Source organism: Phocoena sinus, chromosome 6, assembly GCF_008692025.1.
Source record: "Phocoena sinus isolate mPhoSin1 chromosome 6, mPhoSin1.pri, whole genome shotgun sequence".
Classification (NCBI taxonomy): domain Eukaryota; kingdom Metazoa; phylum Chordata; class Mammalia; order Artiodactyla; family Phocoenidae; genus Phocoena; species Phocoena sinus.
Window position 1 is genome coordinate 56,339,349 of NC_045768.1, and position 27,634 is coordinate 56,366,982.

Here is a 27,634-nt window from a genome sequence, read left to right on the forward strand (position 1 = left end):
TTTCATTACAGAAGTAACATGTGTTCGTTATAGACAATTTGGAAAATACAGAAAAGCCTCCAAAAGAACATAAAAAGCACCATAGTCAGGGTAAATACCAGAATTTTAGTGCATTTTCTTCCTTTTTTTTTCTCTAGGCATTTTTATACTTTTTTTTTCATGAACATAGGATACTACCTTTTTCCTGCTTTCATTACTTCATAATAGTGAATATACTTCTATATGATTACATATTCTTCCCCAACATAATTTTTTATTTTTGCAAGATATTCCATTGTAAGGAAGGAGTATAATTAATGTCTTTTGGGGGACATTTGGATTACTTGCTCTTAGCTACACCTTTGTGGGGTACATTCTTAAAGCTAAACTCTGTACATATTGGTGTTTATTTCTTAGAAAATAATCATAGGAAAAGAAATAGTTGGGGCCAAAGGTGTGCATATCTTTAAGATCTCTCTTTCTTAAATGTAATGCTAACTACTCCTTAGAAAAACTGCACCAAATTATACTTCCACCAACCGTTTATAAATGTACCTCTGTTTCTGTGTACGAACATTTCTTCTAATAAAAAACCCCGTTAATTTGATACATGAAAACACATACCTATTGATGTTCACCTACACCTCAGTCTTAGAATAGAGTTCATTAAGTTTGACTTGAGAGTGACGGTGGTGGTGTAGGGAAAGGAAGAGAAGGAACATTCAGGGCACAGGAATTGCTAGTGTATTTAGAGTAACATTACACTGATATTTGAAAGCTGGAAAGTCCAGTTCATAAGATTTCTATCACAGTGGGGGAACTCTTAAGTAAGGGATTGTGGAGAGTCAGGTATTTCACTTTTCCCCCCACAGGGCGAAAGGCCTATAGGGTGTCACTGCCTGGAGCAGCTACCACAGTTCAGTTCAATCCAAAGATCACTAGGTCTGTAGAAGGAAGGCCAGTTCTCTTCAGGCCATGTGACTTTGGGCATGTTCACCACTCTGGTCCTGTTTCCTCATTAAAAAGAAAGTGAAATAGAAAAGTGAGAAATAGAAAGTGAGAATAACATCACACCAGTATTACCTACCTTGAAGATTTACTGTGGAACAAAATCAAGTCATACATTTGAAAATATTCTGCAAACCTTAAATACTACAAAGGAATGTGGCAGAGAAATTAGATTCTAAGGCCAGCAAGTAAAGTTAAAACTGAGAGCAATGAAAATTACTTAGAAGTTCCTTAAAATGTGCTTGAGTGCAGTTAAATGCTAACATTTAGGAAGCACGTGAGAACAAAGAACCTCTGAAGGAGAGCTGGGACGAATACACTCTCAGGAAATTTTGCCAGTGGAATTGGTGCCCTGTAACTTATTTTAATTTCCTCTCTCTTTCTGCCAAGTGCATAACTGAATCTGAGAATGTTAGATGACAGTATGATGCCACTGTTATTCTTCTACAATTTTATATTGGCAAGTTAAGAAACCACTCTGGGCTTCTTTATTTGTCTAATGGTACAGTTCAGCTGGATCACGGTTTCATCCAAAGTTTCCTTTGACAAATACTTTGAGTTTACTATTCTTACTACGTTCCAGGCTGCTTTGCTGTTTGTCAGAAAAAAAACACCAGGAAGGAGACATGGTCTGACCACAAGAGGCTGGTGAGTGGTGAGGCAATTTCAACTTTGATTTGAGGAATCCTGGGTTCTTTGATCGCCTTCTGGGGAATGCACTGAATGTTTAGGAAAATTATGTAAAGTTACATATTTTGTTATGAATACCAGCTACAATACTACATCTGATACGGATTAAGTTACTTTGTTTCCTCTTTTGCTGTTTATCTTGCTACTTTTTCATGTGAGCTAACATTTTTTTTTAAAACCTGGGCTAACTTAAAAATCCTTTAATTGAAAAAGTAATAGAAACACGTGGGAAAATTCAGACGGTACAAAAAAGTAGATAATGAGAAGCAAGTCTTTTAATCCAGACCCTCCCCCTTCCCCTACTCCGCATTCCCTCGCCACTCCTGCCATCCTATTCAGAGGTAGAGTCAACACTTAAGAAAACCCTCTTATTGTTAAGGTGATCCCTGGGTCCAGAAAGTTAAACATTGAACTACAGAATCTCTAAAATCTGTTCCAGCTCTAAAATTAAATCTTATACCCTACTGAGAGTGCAAAAGAGAAAGCCTCGCCTTGTTTAACATTATGGTTGGTAAAGGGACAGAAAAATGCAAACTGAATTCAAAAACATACACTACATTTAGAATTCCTGAAGGACAGAGAACAGGATTCAGGCACTTCCATGGTGGTTTATTTACGAATTGAAATAAAGGGCTCCTCTAGGGTGTAAACTCCATGAGGGCAGGAAGTTCACCAGCAGGTTTCACCGCAGACCTTGTCAGACAAGAAAGGCTCACTGGGCGAGGGACACGACAACCCGGCACAGAGATCACGGCCCAGAAGCCAGGACCGGAACTGGAGCACGGAGCGTCACGTGACTCGTCCTCCTCTGCAATTTCCCCCACCCCCGCTCGGCGATGCAGCTCCGGGACCGCCTCCATCAGAGGCCGCACCAATCCGCGAGGGAAGTCAAATTTGGCTAGGCCAGGCAACGGGCGGCTCCGGCTCGTAGTCGCCTTGTAGCTGCGTCTCGCAGGCTCGGCCCACTTGTCGCCGAGTGTCAGGCGGTAGTCCCGCCTTCCAGCCCAGACTACACGCTCTACACTGCAAGTGGGAGGTGTAGAGGAGCAAAGGGTGGGGGGGCACAGGCGCATGCGTGTTGAAGTGAAGCCCAAGGCGAAGCTTCAGAAAGCAGAGGGAGGGGGAGGGGAGAAGTCTCCAGTACGCGCGCGCGCTCAGCAGCCCTCCCTGGCCAGACACACGCGGCGCGGCGTGGTGACGCCAGGGCGGCCCGAGGAAGGGGCGGGGCCGGGGCGGGCCTTCCCAGCTTTTCCAGCTCGTCCAGCTCGTCCAGCTCGTCCAGCTCCTCCCGCCCCCTCCCGGCCCCGACTCGCTCTCCCGCTCCGTACCCCACACTGGGCCCCGTCTGCGCCGGGGTGCCTTAGTCGCTTAGCTTCGCGTCGGCCCGGCCCGGCCCGGCCAACGGGCAAATGCCCTGAGCTGCCACCCCCGCCGCCGCCGACTCGGCCGGTGGCGGTGTGGGAAACGGGCGTCCGGCCCCGGACCGCTGAGTGTGACGGACGGGGCCGGGGGCCGCCGGGCGCCGCGGCGTCGGCGGCTCCGCGCGGACCATGTATTTCCTGAGCGGCTGGCCCAAGAGGCTGCTCTGCCCTTTGGGGAGCCCGGCCGAGGCGCCTTTCCACGTTCAGTCCGACCCCCAGAGGACTTTCTTCGCCGTGCTGGCCCCGGCCCGCCTCAGCATCTGGTACAGCCGAGTAAGTAGAGCCGCCCGCCGTCTCTCGCCTCTCCCTCCCCGGCGTCCCGGCACCGTCTCGCCCCCAACTTCCACCCAGAGTCTGGGACCCGTGCCCCTTCGCGCCGGACCCACTCGTCTTCGCCGTCCTTGTTCCACCTACTCGGCCACACGAACCCCCGGGTCCTAACACGTCCTCCGGCCAGGGCTCCAGGGTGGATGTCGTCGCTGGTGCCCCAAATCCCAGCGCCTCCCTGCGTTGGACCGACTGCTGCGCACAGTGCGGACCCCAAGCGCTCCGTCGGCAGAGCCCAGACTTTCCCTCCTCTCCTTTCCCCCATTCGCTGAGGAACAAATTTGTTTAAACTTTCTGCAATTAGGAATCTGGCCGCTGTTTTGTTCCTAGCCCTTCCTTGCCCTAAAGGCCGTTGTTTTGAAGTTAGGGAAAGCCTGTTGGGCTTTACCCAGTGTCAGACTTTACATGCTGTGATAACTTATTTCTAGCAACCACAGCCAGAGTTATTTTTTACTAAAGTTTTGATAATCCAACTCCTCGCTTCACCCCAACATCTCCTTTCCACTCTCAGGCCACTTCTTTTTTCTGCTGCTCTTGGACTCTTCTGTAGAGAATTGTAGGGGGTTAGTAGGAGCGGAAGTAGAGCTCAAATCTGTTCGCGCTGCTCCTGGTATTCACACCTGGAAGTAATAAGATTTGGGAAGAGCGTGAACCGGTGTTGTGTTTTTGCTTTCTGTGAATCTCGCTTTTTTATTTCTTGTATCTAATTACTGAGTAGATAACTTCAAAAATAAGTGGTGGATAGGATACTCCTTATTTTCCGTAACGGTTCTGTTTATAAAAGCAACAAAATAGAGTATTAAAAATGCCCCCCCCCCCCGAAGGCAGTACTAATCGATGTCAGAGTAAAGTCGTTCTCTTTTCAAAGCTAATTTTACCAAGTGGAAATAGGTCGTGACCTTAGCTTTGTTAGATCTGTGTGAAATACTGGCTTTAGTTAAATTAGCTAAAACTGTCACATCTGTGTATCTGATCATTTGAATGCCTGTGAGGCCCTTGACTACCCTCACACACAGCCCTGGTAAAAGTGATGATGAGATTTAGATATTTCTGGTATCTCTTTTATGTGACCATTATAGTTAGTGTTTAAATCAGACTATTTGCCATTAAGTTTTAGCTGATTTAATTTTTCTGTATCAGAACAAAATAGGCTGTTATAAAACAACAGTGTGACTCTTCTGTCTGGTGCTTGATTGCATTTTTTGAATATATGTATTGCATATCATTTGGTTCTTAAATGAGATACTAATTCATTTACAGCATGTATGCCAATTGAATAATATTTTATTTGGTTGTATATAACTATTATACTTAAAGCATATAAAGAAAAAAATAATTAGAACTTGAATTTTAAATTGCCTTCTGAATTTAGTACATAATTTCACTCTAATTTAACAAATTGTTTGTAAAGCCTAAAATTTAACTTTCCTTATCTCTATAAAGGGCAGACCTGACTTAATTTTAGGCGGAACTAAACTTAATTTGTAGGAGGAAGAGACGGGAAGCCTGTAGGCTACTATTCCTCTGTAGAAGAAACAAAAATGCGCCTTGACAGGGATATTGTGAATATTAAGAATATCAGGTTTTTTTGCTTTTGGACTTAGATACTAAGTAAATCAAAGGCCGTCCTGGAATGTAAAACTACTCATACTTCTTTCCTTCAGATTCCTACCGTGCACACAGATAGCTACTTCCTACAGAAGTGCTGGGGCCACTACCATTAAGATCCACTGTGCAAAAAGTTAGTTTGTACAGAATCTGTGGGCTCAGAAGTATGTGAAATGAGATGCAGGAAAACCTTAGAGGAGGCTCCATGGTACTGTAGGTTTACGAATGGTTAACTTTGATCTCTGGCATCACTGTCACTTTAGAGATCAAGTATTGGACCAGGTGAAGTTAAGGTCTATAACTGGGTGAATGGGGGAACAGGTGCCAGACCCCAGTTTCTATTTTGATTTTTAAATTTCTAAACTTAAATTTATTTTAACTTACATAATTTAGGTCAACAGACTTCTTTTAGAAGTGAAAACACCTCTAGCTAAATTGAGTAGCTATCAGTTATTTCTATATAATTTAGAGTGAATTGGTTTAAAATGCTTGCGTGAGAACATGAAAGCTTTGATTTTGGAGACATTGTATATGCAAGTAATTTTACAGAATAAAGTGAATTTTGAAGATCTGAAGAAGGGTTTTATGGAGTTTGAGGTCTTAAAAGCAGCTTGAGGGCATTTGGAGACAGGGAGAAACATGCTCAAAGAGATGAGAGGATATAACACGATTGGCTTACTTGAAATTTTGTTAGGGCTCTCTTAGTAAGTTAAGCTCACTTAGGAGGAATGCATTTTTAAAAAGAAAAAAACCAGCCTTGTGGGAGGATTGCGCATTTGATAGTCTAGCTGTTTTTTAATGTCTAAAAGAATTCCTGTCTGGAAAATATTGATTAGACATGAGACAATGGAAACATTAAAATAAAATCTCTAAGGATAACTTGGGTACATTTTATGGGTCTTCTAGTGAGCTTGTATGTATCAATACCTCTTATAGCTACTATTATAAACTCTAAGTAGCTATTTGGAATCCCAGTGTTATAGAATCATATCTCTTCAAAATTCTTTCCTGACTCCAAGTTTGAGAAATGTAGTATAGTGCTTTTCAGATGTGTTAATAAACAAAAGAGTTTCTGTGGATACTTACTTTGCTTTTTGATTTCATTTTTAGTGTGAGGATGTGACTTGTTTTCATTGTAACATGTTGAATCACTTTGTGATTCTACTTAGGAGTTTTAAAAACTACTTGAGCTTACAACTGGGATCATCCATATATTTTGGAACCCAAAAAAGGGGACTCAAAAAAGGTTTGGTATGTATGTTAGATTGGGATGCTAGAGGTGGGACTTACTTGATGGAGCAGTTGATGATGTATTTCTGCCAAGGGTGTTGTAAAAGGACTAGTTTCAGCTTTGAGGATGAAGCTGCTGTTTAAAGCACATTATGATTTATGATTGACATGGGTGTTGTGTGAGATGAATTGTGTTTTGTATTGTATCAGAGAGCCTAGAATTATTCGTTTAATATACTGCTTAACTGTGAGTACAAAAAGTCTACATATGTGAACCACAAAATGATACCTTAGAATGCTCTAATTCTAAATTAGTCTTATGTCAGTTTTCAGGTGATTGATTATTTCAAATATATGAACACCTCCTGTGAAAAAGGTAGTATAAATAGGCAGTATATGAAAGGGATTAAGGGGCACATTGTATGAAAAAAACATTCTATCCAAAGATATTAGTGTGTTAATATAAATGAAAATTTTGTGAGTTATCACTACTAATAAAAAGCTGAAATAGATAAATAATTACTGGCCTTATGAAATAAATTGTCTTTGAGTAACCCTGAATAGAAACTTATCCTCTTGTTGCTGTATACTGATAATGGAAAACAATGAGATAGACGTTCAAAGAATCAGGTGTATGGTTAAATGTGTGACCTTAGGAAAGTAACTTAATTTGTATGGTACCTGTATTTTTCCAGCTCTCCCATTTCTCACCTTTTAAACCCTATTCTGTTAATGCCTCCAAAGAGCCTTCCTTATAAACTCACTGGTTGGAAGTCATTTAGGGTTCACTGTTGGTTAAAGAATGAAGTTCAAACTCCTTAGTTTGATAACAGAGACACTCCCCACTTGGAATGCTCTCTTGCCCCATCTCTGCCTATCAGAATATTATTCAGACTTTAGCTACTGTTGAAATCCTGCTCTGTGAGTCATTCTTTATTTACTATAATTAGAAGTGTTCGTTTTTTTGATGAACTACTGTTTGTACTGTAGTTTTGCCCACATGCTTTATTTCTCCAACTAGATTGTAAGTTTCTGGAGTGCAGAAGTGGTCTTATTTATTTATTTAATTGAAGTGTAATTGAGTTACAACATTGTGTTATTTTAGAAGTGATCTTATTTTGTATTATCCATAATGCTTTGCACAAAGCACATGCTTAATAAGTATTTAAAATAAATTAATGAATTTAGGATATCTGTCCTATGCATAGCACAGAATTTTTTCAAGTTCTAATAATTGGAAGATTTTTAAATGTTGACATGTAACTTAAAAAATGTGGTAATACTAAATTACAACTTAAAATGAGAAAAATTTGACTAGGGAGGGTTATATAAGTGAAGGTGAATTAAATACTTTTTTATTACACACAGTCCAAATTATATTAGAAAAGTGTTACATGTTATTCACAATAGCCAAGATGTGGAAGTAACCTAAGTATCTGTCAATGCATGAATGGATAAAGGAGATGTGGTACATATACACAGTGGAATATTATTCAGCCATGAGAAGGAAGGGCATCTTAAACAATTTGCAGCGACATGGCAGGACCTTGAGGGCATTATGCTAAGTGGAATAAGTCAGAGACAATTCATGTATGATATCATTTACATATATGGAATCTGAAAAAGCTGAATGCATAGAAACATTCTAGAATGGTGGATACGAGGGGCTGGGAAGGGTGGAAAAAGGGAGATGTTGGTCCAAGAGCATAGACTTCCGGCTGTAAGATGAGTAAATTCATGTACAGCATGGTGATTATAGTTGATAAGACTGTATTATATACTTGAAAGTTGCTTAGATGAGAGTAGATTTTCAATGTGTTCACTACAAAAAAGAAATGGTAATTATGTGACATGATGCAAGTGTTAGCTAAGACTATGGTGGTAATCATTTTGCAATATATGTGTATCAAATCAACATGTACAACTTATACAGTGTTATATGTCAGTCATATCTCATTAAAGCTGGGGGAAAAAGTGGTATGTGATAAAGGGTCCTTCTTTAATTATTAGATAATCTGCTGTTTGCCAAAACTTAAACTACTGTGCAGTATTACAGCTAGTTGAAATCCTGGTTCCTAGTATGCGTTTATATTGATGTGATCTATGGAAAAAGAAAGTCACACACACAAAAGAAGCAGAATAAGAACATTAAAGACATTTTGCTTATCTTCAGGTGCTTGTGAATTATCGAAGTGATCCATTTTACTCGTGAACATTCATTCTGAGTTTACTGCGGACTGTGTGCTTTACAACATGGGAATCAAAGTTTCCTGAATTTAGGTTCTTAACATACCTCACTCATGATTTTTGCCCTGTCCTCATAGTACCTCTCCAGTCTAACTTTTAGACTTGAAGTTCTCTTTCAAAATAAATTAATTTACATCTTTATTACAAATGGAAAACTATCACCACTTGTATGAATAGAGGGTTACTGCATGAGGGAATACAATGAAAAGAATGTTATGAAAATCTAGTTTCCTGCCAAAGGCTGTTACCTTTTTCTTTAAAAGGGCAGTTTGCAGATTACATGAGAGGTATTTAGAAGTAAACTAGCCCCTCATGCAGATTTCCTCCTTACCTAAATCAAAAGGATTGAAGAATTGAAAAAAATTATTTTCTCACATATGATTAAATATTTAATACAGAGTTTATGTTACCTAAAATAGTATAGAAAATATTGCCTTAAAGCGTTCCATTTACTGCTAAATAAAGCATTTATTATGCAGTTTATCAGGTTAGAAAAGATAAATTTACAATTTAAGCATTTAAAAATATTCTAGAATTCTGACTTGCTACAGAGTGAGAAAATTGCTTAATTTTCTTCTTTTTTTAAAAACCTGACCAGCAAACATCAATTGTTTGAAATCAAGGTATCTTACTTTTCTTTTAAGTTCATTATAATTGCTTTGCTTTGAGTTGCTATCACAAACCTGTCTCCCCAAGTGATTGCCTTATTTCAATCATAAATCATACCTAAATTTACATACGAAATGTTGGATATTATTGTAAATATACAGTAGAATTTGCTGTGGTTTAATTTTCAAACAGCTTTATTGAGGTGTATAAAATACATCTATTTTAGGTGTACAGTGATTTTTAGTAAACTAATAGCATTGTGCAATCATCATTACAGTCTAGTGTTAGAACATTGATGGCAACCTTAAAAAGTATTATGCCCATTTGCAGTCAACCTCTGCTCCCACTCCGGCCCCAGGAAATCATTGGCTGGCTTTTTGTCCCTTTGGATTTGGCGGTAACTCCTTTTTATTGCTGAATATTATTCCATTATATGGATATACCATATATTTTTTTAGTCCATTCACCAGTTGATGGGTATTTCGATTGTTTCTAATTTCGGACCATTATGAATAATGCTACTGTAGATATCTGTGTATACTTTTTTGTGTGTGAGATTATATATTATCATTTCTCTTGGGGAGATACCTAAGAATGGAAGTGCTAGGTAGTATGGTAAGTTTGTTTTTAGCTTTTTAGGAAACTACCAAAATGTTCAAAGTAGCTGTCACATTTTGCATCCGCACCAGCAGTGTATGAAGGTTTCTGTTTCTCCACATCCTGTTAACACTTGTTGTTGTCAAGCTTCTGTCAATCTTCTTTATTATAGCCATTTAGTGGGTTTTTAGTGGTATCTCATTGTAGCTTTAATTTGTACATTCCTAATGACTAAACATGTTTAACATCTTTTCATGTGCTTATTAGCCATTTGTGTACCTTATTAGTGAAATATCTATTCAAATCCTTTGCCCCCTTTTTTTTTAAATTGGAGTGTTTGTCTCATTGAGTTGTAAGAGTTCTTTATATATTCTAGATGCAAATTCTTTATCAGATATATGACTTGCATATATTTTATCAGTCTTTGATTTGTCTTTTCAGTTTCTTAATGTGACCTTTTGAAGAACAAAAGTTTAGTTTTGATGAAGTCTGGATTATCATTTCTTTCTTTTATGAATCATGCTTTTTGGGTCTTATCTAAGGAACCTTTGGCTGGTCCAAGGTCACAGACATGTTCTGTATTTTCTTTTCTAAGTTTTATTATCTGAACTCTTATACATAGGTCTGTCACATGTTTTGAGTTGATTTTTATGCATGGTTTGAGGTAAAGGTCTAAGTTCGGTTTTTTTTTTTTTTTTTTCGGTTTGTTTTTTATATATAGATCCAGTCGTTTTAGCATTATTTGTTGTTGGAAAGACTCTTTTCACTATTGAATTGCATTGGCACCTTTGTCAAAAATCAGTTGACCATAAATGTAAGGGTTTATTTCTATATTTTCTATTCTGTTCTGTTAATCAATATGTCTATCAACAGGCAGACATCACACTATCGCTTTTATGGCAAGGTGGTGAAACTCCTACTTTTTGATTTCAAAATTATTTTGCTATTCTAGATCCTTTGCATTTCTATATCAATTTTTAAGATCATCTTGTCAATTTCTACCAAAAAGAAAAAAGAAAAAAAAAAAAAACCTTGCTGGGATTTTCAGGAAATGACACTAAATCAGACACACATAAACATGAGTGTTTCTCCATTTATTTAGACTGTAAAAAGTTTCTGTTGTTAATTGGCTATACTCCAATATAAAATAAACAAAACCAAAGTTTCTGTTGATAGTATTTTTTCGTTTTCAGTGTACAGGTCTCTCACTTTTGTTAAACTTATTTCTAAGTATCTTATTTATCTTTTATGATGCTGTTTTGAATGTAATTTCATTTTCAGATTGTTACTGGTATATAGATATAAAATTGATTTTTGTATATTGTTCTGCAACCTTGCCAAAACTTGTTTACTTCAGTAGTTATTTTGTAGTTAGAACTAATAAATTCAGCAAAATTACAGGACATAAAATCAAGACGCAAAATTCGGTTGCATTTTTATACAAAAACTATGAGCATCCAGAAATGAAATTAAGAAAAAAGTTCCATTTACAGTAACATCAAAAAGAATAAAATACAGGCTGTGGGGGGAGTTTGAGGTTAACATATACACACTACTATGTATAAAATAGATAAAAAACAAGGATCTACTCTGTAGCAAAGGGAACTATATTCAATGTCTTGTAATAACCTATAATGGAAAAGAATCTGAAAAAAAAGTGTGTGTGTGTATCTGATATAACTGAGTCACTTTTCTGTATACCTGAAGCTAACACAACATTGTCAATTAGCTAAAAATGGTTAATTTAAAAAATGGTTGTCGGGGGAAAAAAAAGAGTAAAATACTTAGGATTAAACTTAACTAAGGAGGCGAAAGACATAGTCTAACAACTACAAAACATTGCTGAAAGAAAGGAGATGGAAATAAGTGGAAAGACGTCTCATCTTTACAGGTTGGAAAACAATATTGTTAAGATGCCAGTAGTACACAAAGCAGTCTACAGACTCAGTGCAATCCCAACAGTGTTTTTTTTTGCAGAAATACGAAAATCACTCTAAAATTGATACGGAATCACAAGGGACTCCCCACATCAGTCTAGCTAAAATTTTATCAATTTTTTAGATCTTTACAGAGAACCAGCGTTTGGTTTTACTGATCTTAGTCTATTAATTTTGTTTTCTATTTTATTGATTTCTGCATTGAATTTTCTTAAAAAATTATTTTCTTCAGCTTGCTTTGGGTTTAATTGTATAAAGCAAATTAAAAGTAAAGTAGGGCTTCCCTGGTGGAGCAGTGGTTGAGAGTCCGCCTGCCGATGCAGGGGACATGGGTTCGTGCCCCGGACCGGGAAGATCCCACATGCCGCAGAGCGGCTAGGCCCGTGAGCCATGGCCACTGAGCCTGCACGTCCGGAGCCTGTGCTCCGCAACGGGAGAGGCCATAACAGTGAGAGGCTTGTGTACCACACACACACACACACACACACACACACACACACACACACAAAAGTAAAGTAAATTTTGCTAGGTTGAAAACAGGTTATTAATTAGAGGCATTTCTTTTTTTAAAATAGGCATTTTAAGCTCTAAGTTTTCTTCTAAGTACTGTATTAGCTGTATTCCATAACTTTTTTCTTTTTTTTGAGCAGTTTCAGGTTTACAGTAAAATTGAGAGGAAGGTACATAGATTTCCCATATCCCCTCTCTTTACACATGCACAGCCTCCCCCATTATCAACATCAGTCATCAGAATGGTACATTTTTTTTTAAACCAAGGATAAACCTACAATGACACATCGTGCTTACCCAAAGTTCATAGTTTACCTAAGAGTTTACTCTTGGTATGTGTGTTCATTGTGGTTGGACAGATGTCTGATGACATATCCATCGTTGTAATATCATACAGAGTATTTTTCCCTCCCTAAAAATTCTGTGTTCTGCCCATTCATCTCCTGCCCCACCATAACTTTGATACGTTCCAATTTTGTTTTCATTTAGTTCAGTTTTAAAAATTTAACCAATTTCTGTGAATCATGGATTACTTAGAAGTGTTGTGGTTTAATTTCTAAATATTTGAGGATTTCCCAAATTCTTTCTGTTATTGATTTCTAGTGTAATTCCATTGTGGTTGGGGAATATATATTTTGGGTGATTTTATTCTTTTAAGGTTATTAAGACTTGTTTTATGGGTTAACATATGGTTTGTGTGAGTGAATGTTCAGTGTGCACTTGTAAAGAATGTGTTCTGCTATTGGCAGAGTGTTCTCTAAATATTAGGTTAAATTGGTTGACATGGTTGTTAAGTGTTCTGTAGTCTTGCTAATGTTAAGTCTAGTTCTATCAGTTATTTATTTATTTTTTTTTTAAACATCTTTATTGGGGTATAATTGCTTTACAATGGTGTGTTAGTTCCTGATTTACAACAAAGTGAATCAGCTATACATATACATATGTTCCCATATGTCTTCCCTCTTGCGTCTCCCTCCCTCCCACTCTCCCCATCCCACCCTTCCAGGCTGTCACAAAGCACCGAGCTAATATCCCTGTGCCTTGCGGCTGCTTCTCCCCAGCTATCTACCTTACTACGTTTGTTAGTGTGTATATGTCCATGACTCTCTCTCGCCCTGTCAAAACTTACCCTTCCCCCTCCCCATATCCTTAAGTCCGTTCTCCAGTAGGTCTGCGTCTTTATTCCTATCTTACCCCTAGGTTCTTCATGACATTTTATTCCCTTAAATTCCATATATATGTGTTAGCATACGGTATTTGTCTTTTTCTTTCTGACTTACTTCACTCTGTATGACAGATTCTAGGTCTATCCATCTCATTACAAATAGCTCAATTTCATTTCTTTTTAAGGCTGAGTAATATTCCATTGTGTATATGTGCCACATCTTCTTTATCCATTCATCCGATGATGGGCGCTTAGGTTGTTTCCATGTCCTGGCTATTGTAAATAGAGCTGCAATGAACATTTTGGTACATGACTCTCTTTGAATTTTGGTTTTCTCAGGGTATATGCCAAGTAGTGGGATTGCTGGGTCATATGGTAATTCTATTTGTAGTTTTTTAAGGAACCTCCATACTGTTCTCCACAGTGGCTGAACCAATTCACATTCCCACCAGCAGTGCAAGAGTGTCCCCTTTTCTCCACACCCTCTCCAGCATTTATTGTTTCTTGATTTTTTGATGATGGCCATTCTGACTGGTGTGAGATGATATCTCATTGTAGTTTTGATTTGCATTTCTCTAATGATTAATGATGTTGAGCATTCTTTCATGTGTTTGTTGGCATTCTGTATATCTTCTTTGGAGAAATGTCTATTTAGGTCTTCTGCCCATTTTTGGATGGGGTTGTTTGTTTTTTTGTTATTGAGCTGCATGAGCTGCTTGTAAATTTTGGAGATTAATCCTTTGTCAGTTGCTTCATTTGCAAATGTTTTCTCCCATTCTGAGGGTTGTCTTTTGGTCTTGGTTATGGTTTCCTTTGCTGTGCAAAAGCTTTGAAGTTTCATTAGGTCCCATTTGTTTATTTTTGTTTTTATTTCCATTACTCTAGGAGGTGGGTCAGAAAGGATCTTGCTGTGATTTATGTCATAGAGTGTTCTTCCTATGTTTTCTTCTAAGCGTTTGATAGTTTCTGGCCTTACATTTAGGTCTTTAATCCATTTTGAGCTTATTTTTGTGTATGGTGTTAGGGAGTGATCTAATCTCATACTTTTACATGTACCTGTCCAGTTTTCCCAGCACCATTTATTGAAGAGGCTGTCCTTTCTCCACTGTACATTCCTGCCTCCTTTATCAAAGATAAGGTGTCCATATGTGCGTGGGTTTATCTCTGGGCTTTCTATCCTGTTCCACTGATCTATCTTTCTGTTTTTGTGCCAGTACCATACTGTCTTGATTACTGTTGCTTTGTAATATAGTCTGAAGTCAGGGAGCCTTATTCCTCCAGCTCCTTTTTTCGTTCTAAAGATTGCTTTGGCTATTCGGGGTCTTTTGTGTTTCCATACAAATTGCGAAATTTTTTGTTCTAGTTCTGTGAAAAATGCCAGTGGTAGTTTGATAGGGATTGCATTGAATCTGTAGATTGCTTTGGGTAGTAGAGTCATTTTCACAATGTTGATTCTTCCCATCCAAGAACATGGTATATCTCTCCATCTATTTGTATCATCTTTAATTTCTTTCATCAGTGTCTTATAATTTTCTGCATACAGGTCTTTCGTATCCTTAGGTAGGTTTATTCCTAGATATTTTATTCTTTTTGTTGCAATGGTAAATGGGAGTGTTTTCTTGATTTCACTTTCAGATTTTTCATCATTAGTATATAGGAATGCCAGAGATTTCTGTGCATTAATTTTGTATCCTGCTACTTTACCAAATTCATTGATTAGCTCTAGTAGTTTTCTGGTAGCATCTTTAGGATTCTCTATGTATAGTATCATGTCATCTGCAAACAGTGACAGCTTTACTTCTTCTTTTCCGATTTGGATTCCTTTTATTTCCTTTTCTTCTCTGATTGCTGTGGCTAAAACTTCCAAAACTATGTTGAATAAGAGTGGTGAGAGTGGGCAACCTTGTCTTGTTCCTGATTTTAGTGGAAATGCTTTCAGTTTTTCACCATTGAGGATGATGTTTGCTGTGGGCTTGTCATATATGGCTTTTATTATGTTTAGGAAAGTTCCCTCTATGCCTACTTTCTGGAGGGTTTTTATCATAAATGGGTGTTGAATTTTGTCGAAAGCTTTCTCTGCATCTATTGAGATGATCATATGGTTTTTCTCCTTCAATTTGTTAATATAGTTTATCACATTGATAGATTTGCGTATATTGAAGAATCCTTGCATTCCTGGAATAAACCCCACTTGATCATGGTGTATGACCCTTTTAATGTGCTGTTGGATTCTGTTTGCTAGTATTTTGTTGAGGATTTTTGCATCTATGTTCATCAGTGATATTGGCCTGTAGTTTTCTTTCTTTGTGACATCCTTGTCTGGTTTTGGTATCAAGGTGATGGTGGCTTCGTAGAAGGAATTTGGGAGTGTTCCTCCCTCTGCTATATTTTGGAAGAGTTTGAGAAGGATAGGTGTTAGCTCTTCTCTAAACGTTTGATAGAATTCACCTGTGAAGCCATCTGGTCCTGGGCTTTTGTTTGTTGGAAGGTTTTTAATCACAGTTTCAATTTCAGTGCTTGTGATTGGTCTGTTAATATTTTCTATTTCTTCCTGATTCAGTCTTGGCAGGTTGTGCATTTCTAAGAATTTGTCCATTTCTTCCAGATTGTCCATTTTATTGGCATAGAGTTGCTTGTAGTAATCTCTCATGATTTTTTTTATTTCTGCAGTGTCAGTTGTTACTTCTCCTTTTTCATTTCTAATTCTATTGATTTGAGTCTTCTCCCTTTTTTTCTTGATGAGTCTGGCTAGTGGTTTATCTATTTTGTTTATCTTCTCAAAGAACCAGCTTTTAGTTTTATTGATCTTTGCTATTGTTTCCTTCATTTCTTTTTCATTTATTTCTGATCTGATTTTTATGATTTCTTTCCTTCTGCTAGCTTTGGGGTTTTTTTGTTCTTCTTTCTCTAATTGCTTGAGGTGCAAGGTTAGGTTGTTTATTCGAGATGTTTCCTGCTTCTTAAGGTGGGCTTGTATTGCTATAAACTTCCCCCTTAGAACTGCTTTTGCTGCATCCCATAGGTTTTGGGTCGTTGTGTCTCCATTGTCATTTGTTTCTAGGTATTTTTTTATTTCCTCTTTGATTTCTTCAGTGATCACTTCATTATTAAGTAGTGTATTGTTTAGCCTCCATGTGTTTGTATTTTTTACAGATCTTTTCCTGTAATTGATATCTAGTCTCATGGCGTTGTGGTCGGAAAAGATACTTGATACAATTTCAGTTTTCTTAAATTTACCAAGGCTTGATTTGTGACCCAAGATATGATCTATCCTGGAGAATGTTCCATGAGCACTTGAGAAAAATGTGTATTCTGTTGTTTTTGGATGGAGTGTCCTATAAATATCAATTAAGTCCATCTTGTTTAATGTATCATTTAAAGCTTGTGTTTCCTTATTTATTTTCATTTTGGATGATCTGTCCATGGGTGAAAGTGGGGTGTTAAAGTCCCCTACTATGAATGTGTTACTGTTGATCTCCCCTTTTATGGTTGTTAGTATTTGCCTTATGTATTGAGGTGCTCCTATGTTGGGTGCATAAATATTTACAATTGTTATATCTTCTTCTTGGATCGATCCCTTGATCATTATGTAGTGTCCTTCTTTGTCCCTTTTAATAGTCCTTATTTTAAAGTCTATTTTGTCTGATATGAGAATTGCTACTCCAGCTTTCTTTTTGTTTCCATTTGCATGGAATATCTTTTTCCATCCCCTTACTTTCAGTCTGTATGTGTCTCTAGTTCTGAAGTGGGTCTCTTGTAGACAGCATATATAAGGGTCTTGTTTTTGTATCCATTCAGCCAATCTGTGTCTTTTGGTGGGAGCATTTAGTCCATTTACATTTAAGGTAATTATTGATATGTATGTTCCTATTTCCATTTTATATATTGTTTTGGGTTCGCTACTATAGGTCATTTCCTTCTCTTGTGTTTCGTGTCTAGAGAAGTTCCTTTAGCATTTGTTGTAAAGCTGGTTTGGTGGTGCTGAACTCTCTCAGCTTTTGCTTGTCTGTAAAGGTTTTAATTTCTCCATCAAATGTGAATGAGATCCTTGCTGGGTAGAGTAGTCTTGGTTTCAGGCTATTCTCCTTCATCACTTTCAGTATGTCCTGCCACTCCCTTCTGGCTTGTAGGGTTTCTGCTGAGAGGTCCGCTGTTAACCTTATGGGGATTCCCTTGTGTGTTATTTGTTGTTTTTCCCTTGCTGCTTTTAATATGCTTTCTTTGTATTTAATTTTTGACAGTTTGATTAATATGTGTCTTGGCGTGTTTCTCCTTGTATTTATCCTGTATGGGACCCTCTGTGCTTCCTGGACTTGATTAACTATTTCCTTTCCCATATTAGGGAAGTTTTCAACTATAATCTCTTCAAATATTTTCTCAGTCCCTTTCTTTCTTTCTTCTTCTTCTGGAACCCCTATAATTCGAATGTTGGTGCGTTTCATGTTGTCCCAGAGGTCTCTGAGACTGTCCTCAGTTCTTTTCATTCTTTTTTCTTTATTCTGCTCTGCAGTAGTTATTTCCACTACTTTATCTTCCAGGTCACTTATCCGTTCTTCTGCCTCAGTTATTCTGCTATTGATCCTATCTAGAGTGATTTTAATTTCATTTATTGCATTGTTCATCGTTGCTTGTTTCATCTTTAGTTCTTGTAGGTCCTTGTTAACTGTTTCTTGCATTTTGTCCATTCTACTTCCAAGATTTCGGATCATCCTTACTATCATTATTCTGAATTCTTTTTCAGGTAGATTGCCTATTTCCTCTTCATTTGTTAGGTCTGGTGGGTTTTTATCTTGCTCCTTCATCTGCTGTGTGTTTTTCTGTCTTCTCATTTTGCTTATCTTACTGTGTTTGGGGTCTCCTTTTTGCAGGCTGCAGGTTCGTAGTTCCCGTTGTTTTTGATGTCTGTCTCCAGTGGCTAAGGTTGTTTCAGTGGGTTGTGTAGGCTTCCTGGTGGAGGGGACTAGTGCCTGTGTTGTGCTGGATGAGGCTGGATCTTGTCTCTCTAGTGGGCAGGTTCACGTCTGGTGGTGTGTTTTGGGGTGTCTGTGGCCTTATTATGATTTTAGGCAGCCTCTCTGCTAATGGGTGGGGTTGTGTTCCTGTTTTGCTAGTTGTTTGGCATAGGTTGTCCAGCACTGTGGCTTGCTGGTCGTTGAGTGAAGCTGGGTGCTGGTGTTAAGATGGAGGTCTCTGGGAGATTTCCGCTGTTTAATATTATGTGGAGCTGGGAGGTCTCTTGTTGACCAGTGACCTGAAGTTGGCTCTCCTACCTCAGAGGCAGAGCCCTGACTCCTGGCTGGAGCACCAAGAGCCTTTCATCCACACGGCTCAGAATAAAAGGGAGAAAAAGTAGAGAGAATTAGTAGAAGTATGAGGAAAGAAAGAAGGAAAGGAGGAAAGGAAGGAAGAAAGAAGCAAAGAAGGAAAGAAAGGAGGGAGGGAGGGAGGGAGGGAGGAAGGAAGGAAGGAGGGAAAGAAGGAAAAAAAGACAGAAAGAAAGATGATACAGTAAAAATAAAATAAAGTATAATATAGCTATTGAATTAAAAAATATTTAGAAAAAAAAAAAGGGACGGATAGAACCTTAGGACAAATGTTGGAAGCAAAGCTATACAGAGAAAATCTTACACAGAAGCATACACATACACCTTCACAAAAAGAGGTAAAGGGGGAAAAATCATAAATCCTGCTCCCTGAGACCACCTCCTCAATTTGGGGTGATTCGTTGTCTAAAGGAGGGAGGGAAGGAAGGAAAGAAAGAAAGAACGAAGGTAAAGTATAATAAAGTTATTACAATTAAACTTAATTATTAAGAAAAAGAATTTTTAAAAAAAAGTCATGGACGGATAGAGCCCTAGGACAAATGGTGGAAGCTAGAGTATACAGACTAGATGTCACACAGGAGCATACACGTACACCTTCACAAAAAGAGGAAAAGGGAAAAAAATCATAGATTTCGCTCCTAAATTCCACCTCTTCAATTTGGGATCATTCCTTGTCTATTCAGGTATTCCACAGATGCAGGGTATATCAAGTTGATTGTGGAGCTTTAATCCGCTGCTTCTGTGGCTGCTGGGAGAGATTTCCCTTTCTCTTCTTTGTTTTCACAGCTCACAGGAGCTCAGCTTTGGATTTGGCCCTGCCTCTGCGTGTAGGTCGCTGGAGGGCGTCTGTTTTTTTGCTCAGCCAGGAAGGGGTTAAAGGAGCCGCTGATTCGGGGCCTCGGCTCACTCAGGCCGGGGGTTGGGGGATGGGGGTAGGAGGGGCACTACGTGCGGGGCGGGCCTGCAGCTGCAGAGGCAGCGTGACGTTGCGGCAGAGGCCGGCGTGACGTTGCACCAGCCTGAGACCCGCCGTGCGTACTCCCGGGGAAGTTGTCCCTGGATCCCGGGAACCTGGCAGTGGCGGGCTGCACAGGCTCCGCGGAAGAGGGGTGTGGAGAGTGACCTGTGCTCGCACACAGGCCCCTTGGTGGCGGCAGCAGCAGCCTTAGCGTCTCCCGCCCGTCTCTGGGGTCCGCGGTTTTAGCCGCGGCTCGCGCCCGTCTCTGGGGCTCGCGCCCTCAGCCGCGGCTCGCGCCCGTCTCTGGGGTTTGCGCTTTCAGCCGCGGCTCGCGCCCGTCTCGGGGGCTCGCGCCCTCAGCCGCGGCTCGCGCCCGTCTCTGGGGTTTGCGCTTTCAGCCGCGGCTCGCGCCCGTCTCGGGGGCTCGCGCCCTCAGCCGCGGCTCGCGCCCGTCTCTGGGGTTCGCGCTTTTAGCCGCGGCTCGCGCCCGTCTCTGGAGTTCCTTTAAGCAGCGCTCTTAAACCCCTCTCCTCGCGCACCAGGTGACAAAGAGGGAAGAAAAAGTCTCTTGCCTCTTCGGCCGGTGCAGGCTTTTCCCCGAACTCCCGGCTAGTCGTGGTGCACTAACCCCTTCAGGCTATGTTCAAGCCGCCAACCCCAGTCCTCTCCCTGAGCTCCGTCCAAAACCAAAACCCGAGCCTCAGCTCGCAGCCCCGCCCGCCCCGGTGGGTGAGCAGCAAGCCTCTCGGGTTGGTGAGTGCTGGTCGGCACCGATGGTCTGTGCAGGAATCTCCCCGCTTTGCCCTCCGCACCCGTCGCTGTGCACTACTCCGCGGTCCCGAAACTCCCCCCTCTGCCTCCCGCAGTCTCCGCCCGCGGAGGGGCTTCCTAGTGTGTGGAAACTTTTCCTCCTTCACAGCTCCCTCCCACTGGTGCAGGTGCCGTCCTTATTCTTTTGTCTCTGTTTTTTCTTTTGCCCTACCCAGTTACGTGGGGAGTTTCTTGCCTTTTGGGAGGTCTGAGGTCTTCTGCCAGCCTTCAGTAGGAGTTCTGTAGGAGTTGTTCCACGTGTGGATGTATTTCTGGTGTATCCGTGGGGAGGAAGGCGATCTCCGCGTCTTACTCTTCCGCCATCTTCAAGGTCCCCCCCTATCAGTTATTGAAAGTGAAGATTGAAGTCTCCAGCTCTGTTGTTGAATTGCCGGTTTCTTCTTTGAGTTCTGTCAGTTTTTGCTTCATGTGTTTTTGGGCTGTGTTGTTAGATTTGTATACATTTATAATTGTTTTATCTTCCCTTTGTATTAACTGATTTATCATTATGAAATTCCTTCTCACTACTAATGTTCCCTTTCTTGAAGTGTATTTTGTTTTGCCTTAACATTGCCACTACAGTTCTCTTAATATTACCACTTGTGTGACATATCTTTTTCCACCCTTTTACTTTCAAACTGCTTATGTCCTTCTGTCTCAACTGTGTCTTGTATAGGTATCATATACTTAGATCTTGTTTTTTTGCTACTGTTTCAAAAATCCAGTCTGATAATTCCTGCATTTTGATTGGACTGTTCAGTCCGTTCACATATAATGTGATTACTGATGTGGTTGGATTTACATTACCTATTTTGCTATTTCTTTTCTACACCTCACACGTTTTTTGTTTACCTGTTATTCCTTTACTTGCTTTGATTTCTTAATCATATTTTCTGAGTTATATTATTAATGGTTGCTCTAGCAATTAAAAAATGAATCTTATTACAGTACACTTCAAGTTAATACTGAATTAATTCCAGTAAAATATAGCAAATTTTTCATCCCTTCTTTTTACTTTTATGTTTTTAAAGTGATGAAATGTACATAAAATTTACCATTTTAATAATTTTTAAATATACAGTTTTGTGACGTTAAGTGCGTTCACATTTGTGCAGCCATCACCACCATCCATTTTCAGAACTTTTTTCATCTTCCCATATTGAAACTCCCTTCCTGGTAAACAGTAACTCCCCATTTCCCCCTCCTCCCAGCCCTTGACAATCACTACTTTACTTTCTTTCCTTATGAATTTCACTAGTGTGGAAACACAATATTTGACCTTAAGTGATAGACTTAATTCACTTAGAATGTCTTCAGGGTTCTTCCATGTTATAGCATGTACCAAAATTTGCCTTTTAAGGCTGAATAATATTTCATTGTAGGTGTATATTATAGTTTGTTTATCCATTCATATGTTCATGGACACTTGGGTTGCATCCACTCTTTGGGTTGCTTTCACTTACTGTGAATGGTCCTGCTGTGAACATTAGTGTGCAAATACCTGTTTGTGTCCCTACTTTTGATTCTTTTGCATATATACCCCAAAGTGGAATCGCTGGATCATATGGTAGTTCTGTGTTTAATATTTTGAGCAATTGCTTTTTTTTTTGATTGCTGTACTGTTTTTCACAGTAGCTGCACCATTTTACATTCCCATCAGCAATGTACAGGGATTTCGATTTTCCCACAGCTGTGCCAACACTTTCTTTTTTTTTGTTTGTTTTTTGATTATAGCCATCCTGAAACGTGCAAAGTGGTATCTCATGGTGTTTTTTTTTAACATCTTTATTGGAGTATAATTGCTTTACAGTGTTGTGTTTCTGCTGTATAACTAAGTGAATCAGCTATATACATATGTATATTCCCATATCCCCTCCCTCTTACATCTCCATCCCACCCTCCTTATCCCAGTCCTCTAAGTGGTTGCAAGGCACCCACCTGATCTCCCTGTTCCAAGCAGCTGCTTCCCACTAGCTATCTGTTTTACATTTGGTAGTGTATATACGTCAGTGTTCCTCTCTCACTTCGTCCCAGCTTACCCTTCCCCCTCCCCGTGTACTCAAGTCCATTCTCCACATCTTTGTCTTTACTCCTGTCCTGCGCCTAGGTTCATCAGGACCTTTTTTTTTTTTTTTTTTGATTCCATATATATGTGTTAGCATACAGTATTTGGTTTTCTCTTTCTGACTTACTTCACTCTGTATGACAGACTCTCGGTCCATCCACATCACTACAAATAACTCAATTTCGTTTCTTTTTATGGCTGAGTAATATTCCATCGTATATATGCGCCACATCTTCTTTATCCGTTCATCTGTCAGTGGACACTTAGGTTGCTTCCAAGTCCTGGTTATTGTAAATAGTGCTGCTATGAACATTGTGGTACATGCCTCTTTTTGAATTATGGTTTTCTCAGGGTATATGCCCGGTGGTGGGATTGCTAGGTTGTATGGTAGTTCTATTTTTAGTTTTTTAAGGAACCTCCATACTGTTCTCCATAGTGGCTGTATCAGTTTACATTCCCACCAACAGTGCAAGAGGGTTCCCTTTTCTCCACATCCTCTCTAGCATTTATTGTTTGTAGATTTTTTCATGATGGCCATTCTGACCTGTGTGAGGTGATACCTCATTGTAGTTTTGATTCACATTTCTCTAATGATTAGTGATATTGAGCATCTTTTCATGTGTTTCTTGGCAATTTGTATATCTTCTTTGGAGAAATGTCTATTTAGGTCTTCTGCCCATTTTTGGATTGGGTTGTTTGTTTTTTTGATACTGAGCTGCTTGTAAATTTTGGAAATTAATCCTTTGTCATTTGCTTCGTTTGCAAGTATTCTCTCCCATTCTGAGGGTTGTATTTTCGTCTTGTTTATGGTTTCCTTTGCTGTGCAAAAGCTTTTTAAGTTTCATTAGGTTCCATTTGTTTATTTTTGTTTTTATTTCCATTTCTCTAGGAGGTGGGTCAAAAAGGATCTTCCTGTGATTGATGTCATAGAGTGTTCTGCCTGTGTTTTCCTCTAAGACTTTTAGAGTGTCTGGCCTTACATTTAGGTCTTTAATCCATTTTGAGGTTATTTTTGTATATGGTGTTGGGAAGAGTTTTAGTTTCATTCTTTTACATGTAGCTGTCCAGTTTTCCCAGCACCACTTATTGAAGAGGCTGTCTTTTCTTCATTGTATACTCTTGCCTCCTTTATCAAAGGTGACCATATGTGTGTGGGTTTATCTTTGGGGCTTTCTAACCTGTTCAATTGATCTATATTTGCGTTTTTGTGTCAGTACCATACTGTCTTGATTACTGTAGGTTTGTAGTATAGTCTGAAGTCGGGAAGCCTGATTCCTCCAGCTCCGGTTTTCTTCCCTCAAGACTGCTTTGGCTGTTTGGGGTCTTTTGTGTTTTCATACAAATTGTTAAGTATTTTGTTCTAGTTCTGTGAAAAATGCCAGTGGTAGTTTGATAGGGATTGCATTGAATCTGTAGATTGCTTTGGGTAGTATAGTCATTTTCCCAATGTTGATTTTTCCAATCCAAGAACATGGTATATCTATCCATCTGTTTTTATTGTTTTTAATGTCTTTCATCAGTGTGATAGTTTTCTGCATACAGGTTTTTTGTTTCCTTAGGTAGGTTTATTTCTAAGTGTTTTATTTTTTCTGTTGTAGTGGTGAATGGGAGTGTTTCCTTAATTTCTCTTTCAAATTTTTCATCGTTAGTGTATAGAAATGCAAGAGATTTCTGTGCATTAATTTTGTATCCTGCTACTCTACCAAATTCATTGATTAGCTCTAGTAGTTTTCTGGTAGCATCTTTAGGATTCTCTATAGTATCATGTAATCTGCAAGCAGTGACTGTTTTACTTCCTTTCTGATTTTATTGGATTTTTAAAATTTCTTTTTCTTCTCTGATTGCTGTGGCTAAAACTTCCAAAACTATGTTGAATAATAGTGGTGAGAGTAGGCAACCTTGTCTTGTTCCTGATCTCACAGGAAATGGTTTCAGTTTTTCACCATTGAGAAGGATGTTGGCTGTGGTTCTGTCATATATGGCCTTTATTATGTTGAGGTAGGTTCCCTCTACGCCTACTTTCTGGAGAGCTTTTATCATAAATGGGTGTTGAATTTTGTCAAAAGCTTTTTCTGAAGCTATTGAGATGATCATATGGTTTTTATCCTTCAGTTTGTTAATATGGTTTATCACATTCATTTGTGTATATTGAAGAATCCTTGCATTCCTGGGATAAACCCCACTTGATCATGCTGTATGATCCTTTTAATGTGCTGTTGCTTTCTGTTTGCTAGTATTTTGTTGAGGGTTTTTGCATCTCTGTTCATCAGTGATACCGGCCTGTAGTTTGCTCTTTTTGTGACATCTTTGTCTGGTTTTGGTATCAGGGTGATTGTGGCCTCGTAGAATGAGTTTGGGAGTGTTCTTCCCTCTGCTGTATTTTGGAAGAGTTTAAGAAGGATAGGTGTTAGCTCTTCTCTAAATGTTTGATAGAATTCGCCTGTGAAGCTGTCTGGTCCTGGGCTTTTGTTTGTTGGAAGATTTTAAATCACAGTTTCAATTGCAGTGCTTGTGATTGGTCTGTTCATATTTGCTCTTTGTTCCTCATTCAGTCTCAGGAAGTTGTGCATTTCTAAGAATTTGTCCATTTCTACCAGGTTGCCCATTTTATTGGCATATAGTTGCTTGTAGTAATCTCATGATTCTTTGTATTACTGCAGTGTCAGTTGTTAGGTCTCCTTTTTCATTTCTAATTCTGTTGGTTTGAGTCTTCTCCCTTTTTTTCTTGATGAGTCTGGCTAATGGTTTGTCAATTTTGTATATATTCTCAAAGAACCAGCTTTTGGTTTTATTGATCTTTGCGATGTTTCCTTCAGTTCTTTTTCATTTATTTCTGATCTTCATGATTTCTTTCTCTGTGCTAACTTTGGGGTTTTTTTTGTTCTTCTTTCTCTAATTGCTTTAGGTGTAAGGTTAGGTTGTTCATTTGAGATTTTTCTTGTTTCTTGAGGTAGGATTGTTTTGCTATAAACTTCCCTCTTAGCGCTTTGCTGGTGGTGCAGTGGTTGAGAGTCTGCCTGCCGATGCAGGGGACACGGATTCGTGCCCCGGTCCGGGAAGATCCCACATGCCACAGAGTGGCTGGGCCTGTGAGCCATGGCTGCTGAGCCTGCGCGTCCGGAGCCTGTGCTCTGCAACGGGAGAGGCCACAACAGTGAGAGGCCCGTGTACCGCAAAACAAAAAACAAAAAACAAACTTCCCTCTTAGAAATGCTTTTGCTGCATCCCATAGGCTTTGGGTCATCGTGTTTTCATTGTCATTTATTTCTAGCTATTTTTTGATTTCCTCTTTCTGTTTTTTCAGTGATCTCTTGGTTATTTAGTAGTGTATTGTTTAGTCTCCATGTGTTTGTATTTTTTATAGTTGTTTTTCCTGGGATTGATACCTAGCCTCGTAGCATTGTGTTTGGCAAAGATACTTGATACAATTTCAATTTTCTTAAATTTACAAAAGCTTGATTTGTGACCCAGGATCTGATCTATCCTGGAGAATGTCCCATGAGTATTTGAGAAGTGTATACTGTTGTTTTGGGATGGAATGTCCTATAAATATCAGTTGAGTCCATGTGGTCTAATGTATCATTTAAAGCTTCTGTGTCCTTATTTATTTTCATTTTGGATCATCTGTCTGTTGGTGAAAATGAGGTGTTAAAGTCCCCTATTATTATTATTATTATTTTTTTGTGGTATGCGGGCCTCTCACTGTTGTGGCCTCTGCCATTGCGGAGCACAAGCTCCGGACGCGCAGGCTCCGCGGCCATGCGTCATGGGCCCAGCTGCTCCCTGGCATGTGGGATCTTCCCAGACCAGGGCACGAACCCATGTCCCCTGCATTGGCAGGCGGACTCTCAACCACTGCACCACCAGGGAAGCCCAAAGTCCCCTATTATTATTGTGTTGCTGTTGATTTCCTCTCTTATGGCTGTCAGTATTTGTGTTATGTATTGAGGAGCTCCTGTGTTGGGTGCATAAATATTTACAATTGTTATATCTTCTTCTTGGATTGATTCCTTAATCATTCTGTAGTGTCATTCTTTGTGCCTTGTGATAGTCTATATTTTAAAGTCTATTTTGTTGGATATGAGAATTGCTACTCCATCTTTCTTTTGATTTCCATTGGCATGGAATACCTTTTTCCATCCCCTCACTTTCAGTCTGTATGTGTCTGTAGGTCTGAAGTGGATCTCCTGTAGACAGCATATATATGGGTCTTGTTTTTGTATCCATTCAGCTGGTCTGTGCCTTTTGGTTGGAGTAATTAATCCATTTACATTTAAGGAAATTATCGATATGCATGTTCCTATTACCATTAATTGTTTTGAGTTTGTTATCGTAGGTCTTTTCCTTTTGATGTGTGTTTTGCCTAGAGAAGTTTCTTTAGCGTTTGTTGTAAAGCTGGTTTGGTGGTGCTGAATTCTCTTACCTTTTGCTTGTAAGTAAAGGTTTTCATTGCTCTGTCCAATGTGAATGAGATCCTTGCTGGGTAATCTTGGTTGTAGGTGTTTTCTTTTTATCACTTTAAATATGTCCTGCCACTTCCTTCTAGCTTGCAGAGTTTCTGCTGAAAGGTCAGCTGTTGACCTTATGGGGATTCCCTTGTATGTTATTTGTTGCATTTCCCTTGCAGTTTTTAATATTTTTTCTTTGTATTTAATTTTTGATAGTTTGATATATGTCTTGGTGTGTTTGTCTTTGGGTTTATCCTTTATGGGATTCTCTGCACTTCCTGGATTTCATTGACTCTTTCCTTTCCCATCTTAGGGAAGTTTTAAACTATAATTTCTTCATACATTTTCTCAGACCCTTTCTTTTTCTCTTTTTTCTTCCGGGACCCCTATAATTTGAATGTTTGTGCATTTAATATCCCAGAGGTCTCTGAGACTGTCCTCAATTCTTTTCATTCTTTTTTCTTTATTCTCCCTGCCAGTTATTTCCACCATTTTATCTTCTAGGTCACTTACCGTTCTTCTGTCTCAGTTATTCTGCTATTGATTCTTTCTAGAGTATTTTTAATTTCAGTAATTGTGTTGTTCATCACTGTTTGTTTGCTCTTTAGTTCTTCTAGATCCTTGTTAAATGTTTCTTCATTTTGCTCTGAGATTTTGGGTCATCTTTACTATCATTACTCTGAATTCTTTTTCAGGTAGGT

The 27,634-nt window shown here is 39.2% G+C and overlaps 1 protein-coding gene across 5 annotated transcripts in view; it reads left to right on the forward strand.

Moving 5' to 3' along the window:
- Positions 1-2,982: 2,982 nt before the first annotated feature.
- Positions 2,983-27,634, forward strand: part of RIC1 (RIC1 homolog, RAB6A GEF complex partner 1) — a 175,707-nt gene continuing 151,055 nt past the window's right edge. For 3 of the 5 annotated variants that reach the window (XR_004350264.1, XR_004350265.1, XM_032634228.1), the window contains exon 1: positions 2,991-3,371. Coding sequence is in view for 2 of the 5 variants with exons in the window: in XM_032634228.1 (XP_032490119.1) it covers positions 3,228-3,371 (144 nt within the window). In the remaining 3 variants the exon portion in view is untranslated. Of the gene's footprint in view, positions 3,372-27,634 lie in introns of all 5 variants that reach the window. The other 2 variants (XM_032634229.1, XM_032634232.1) reach the window with 2 other exon arrangements.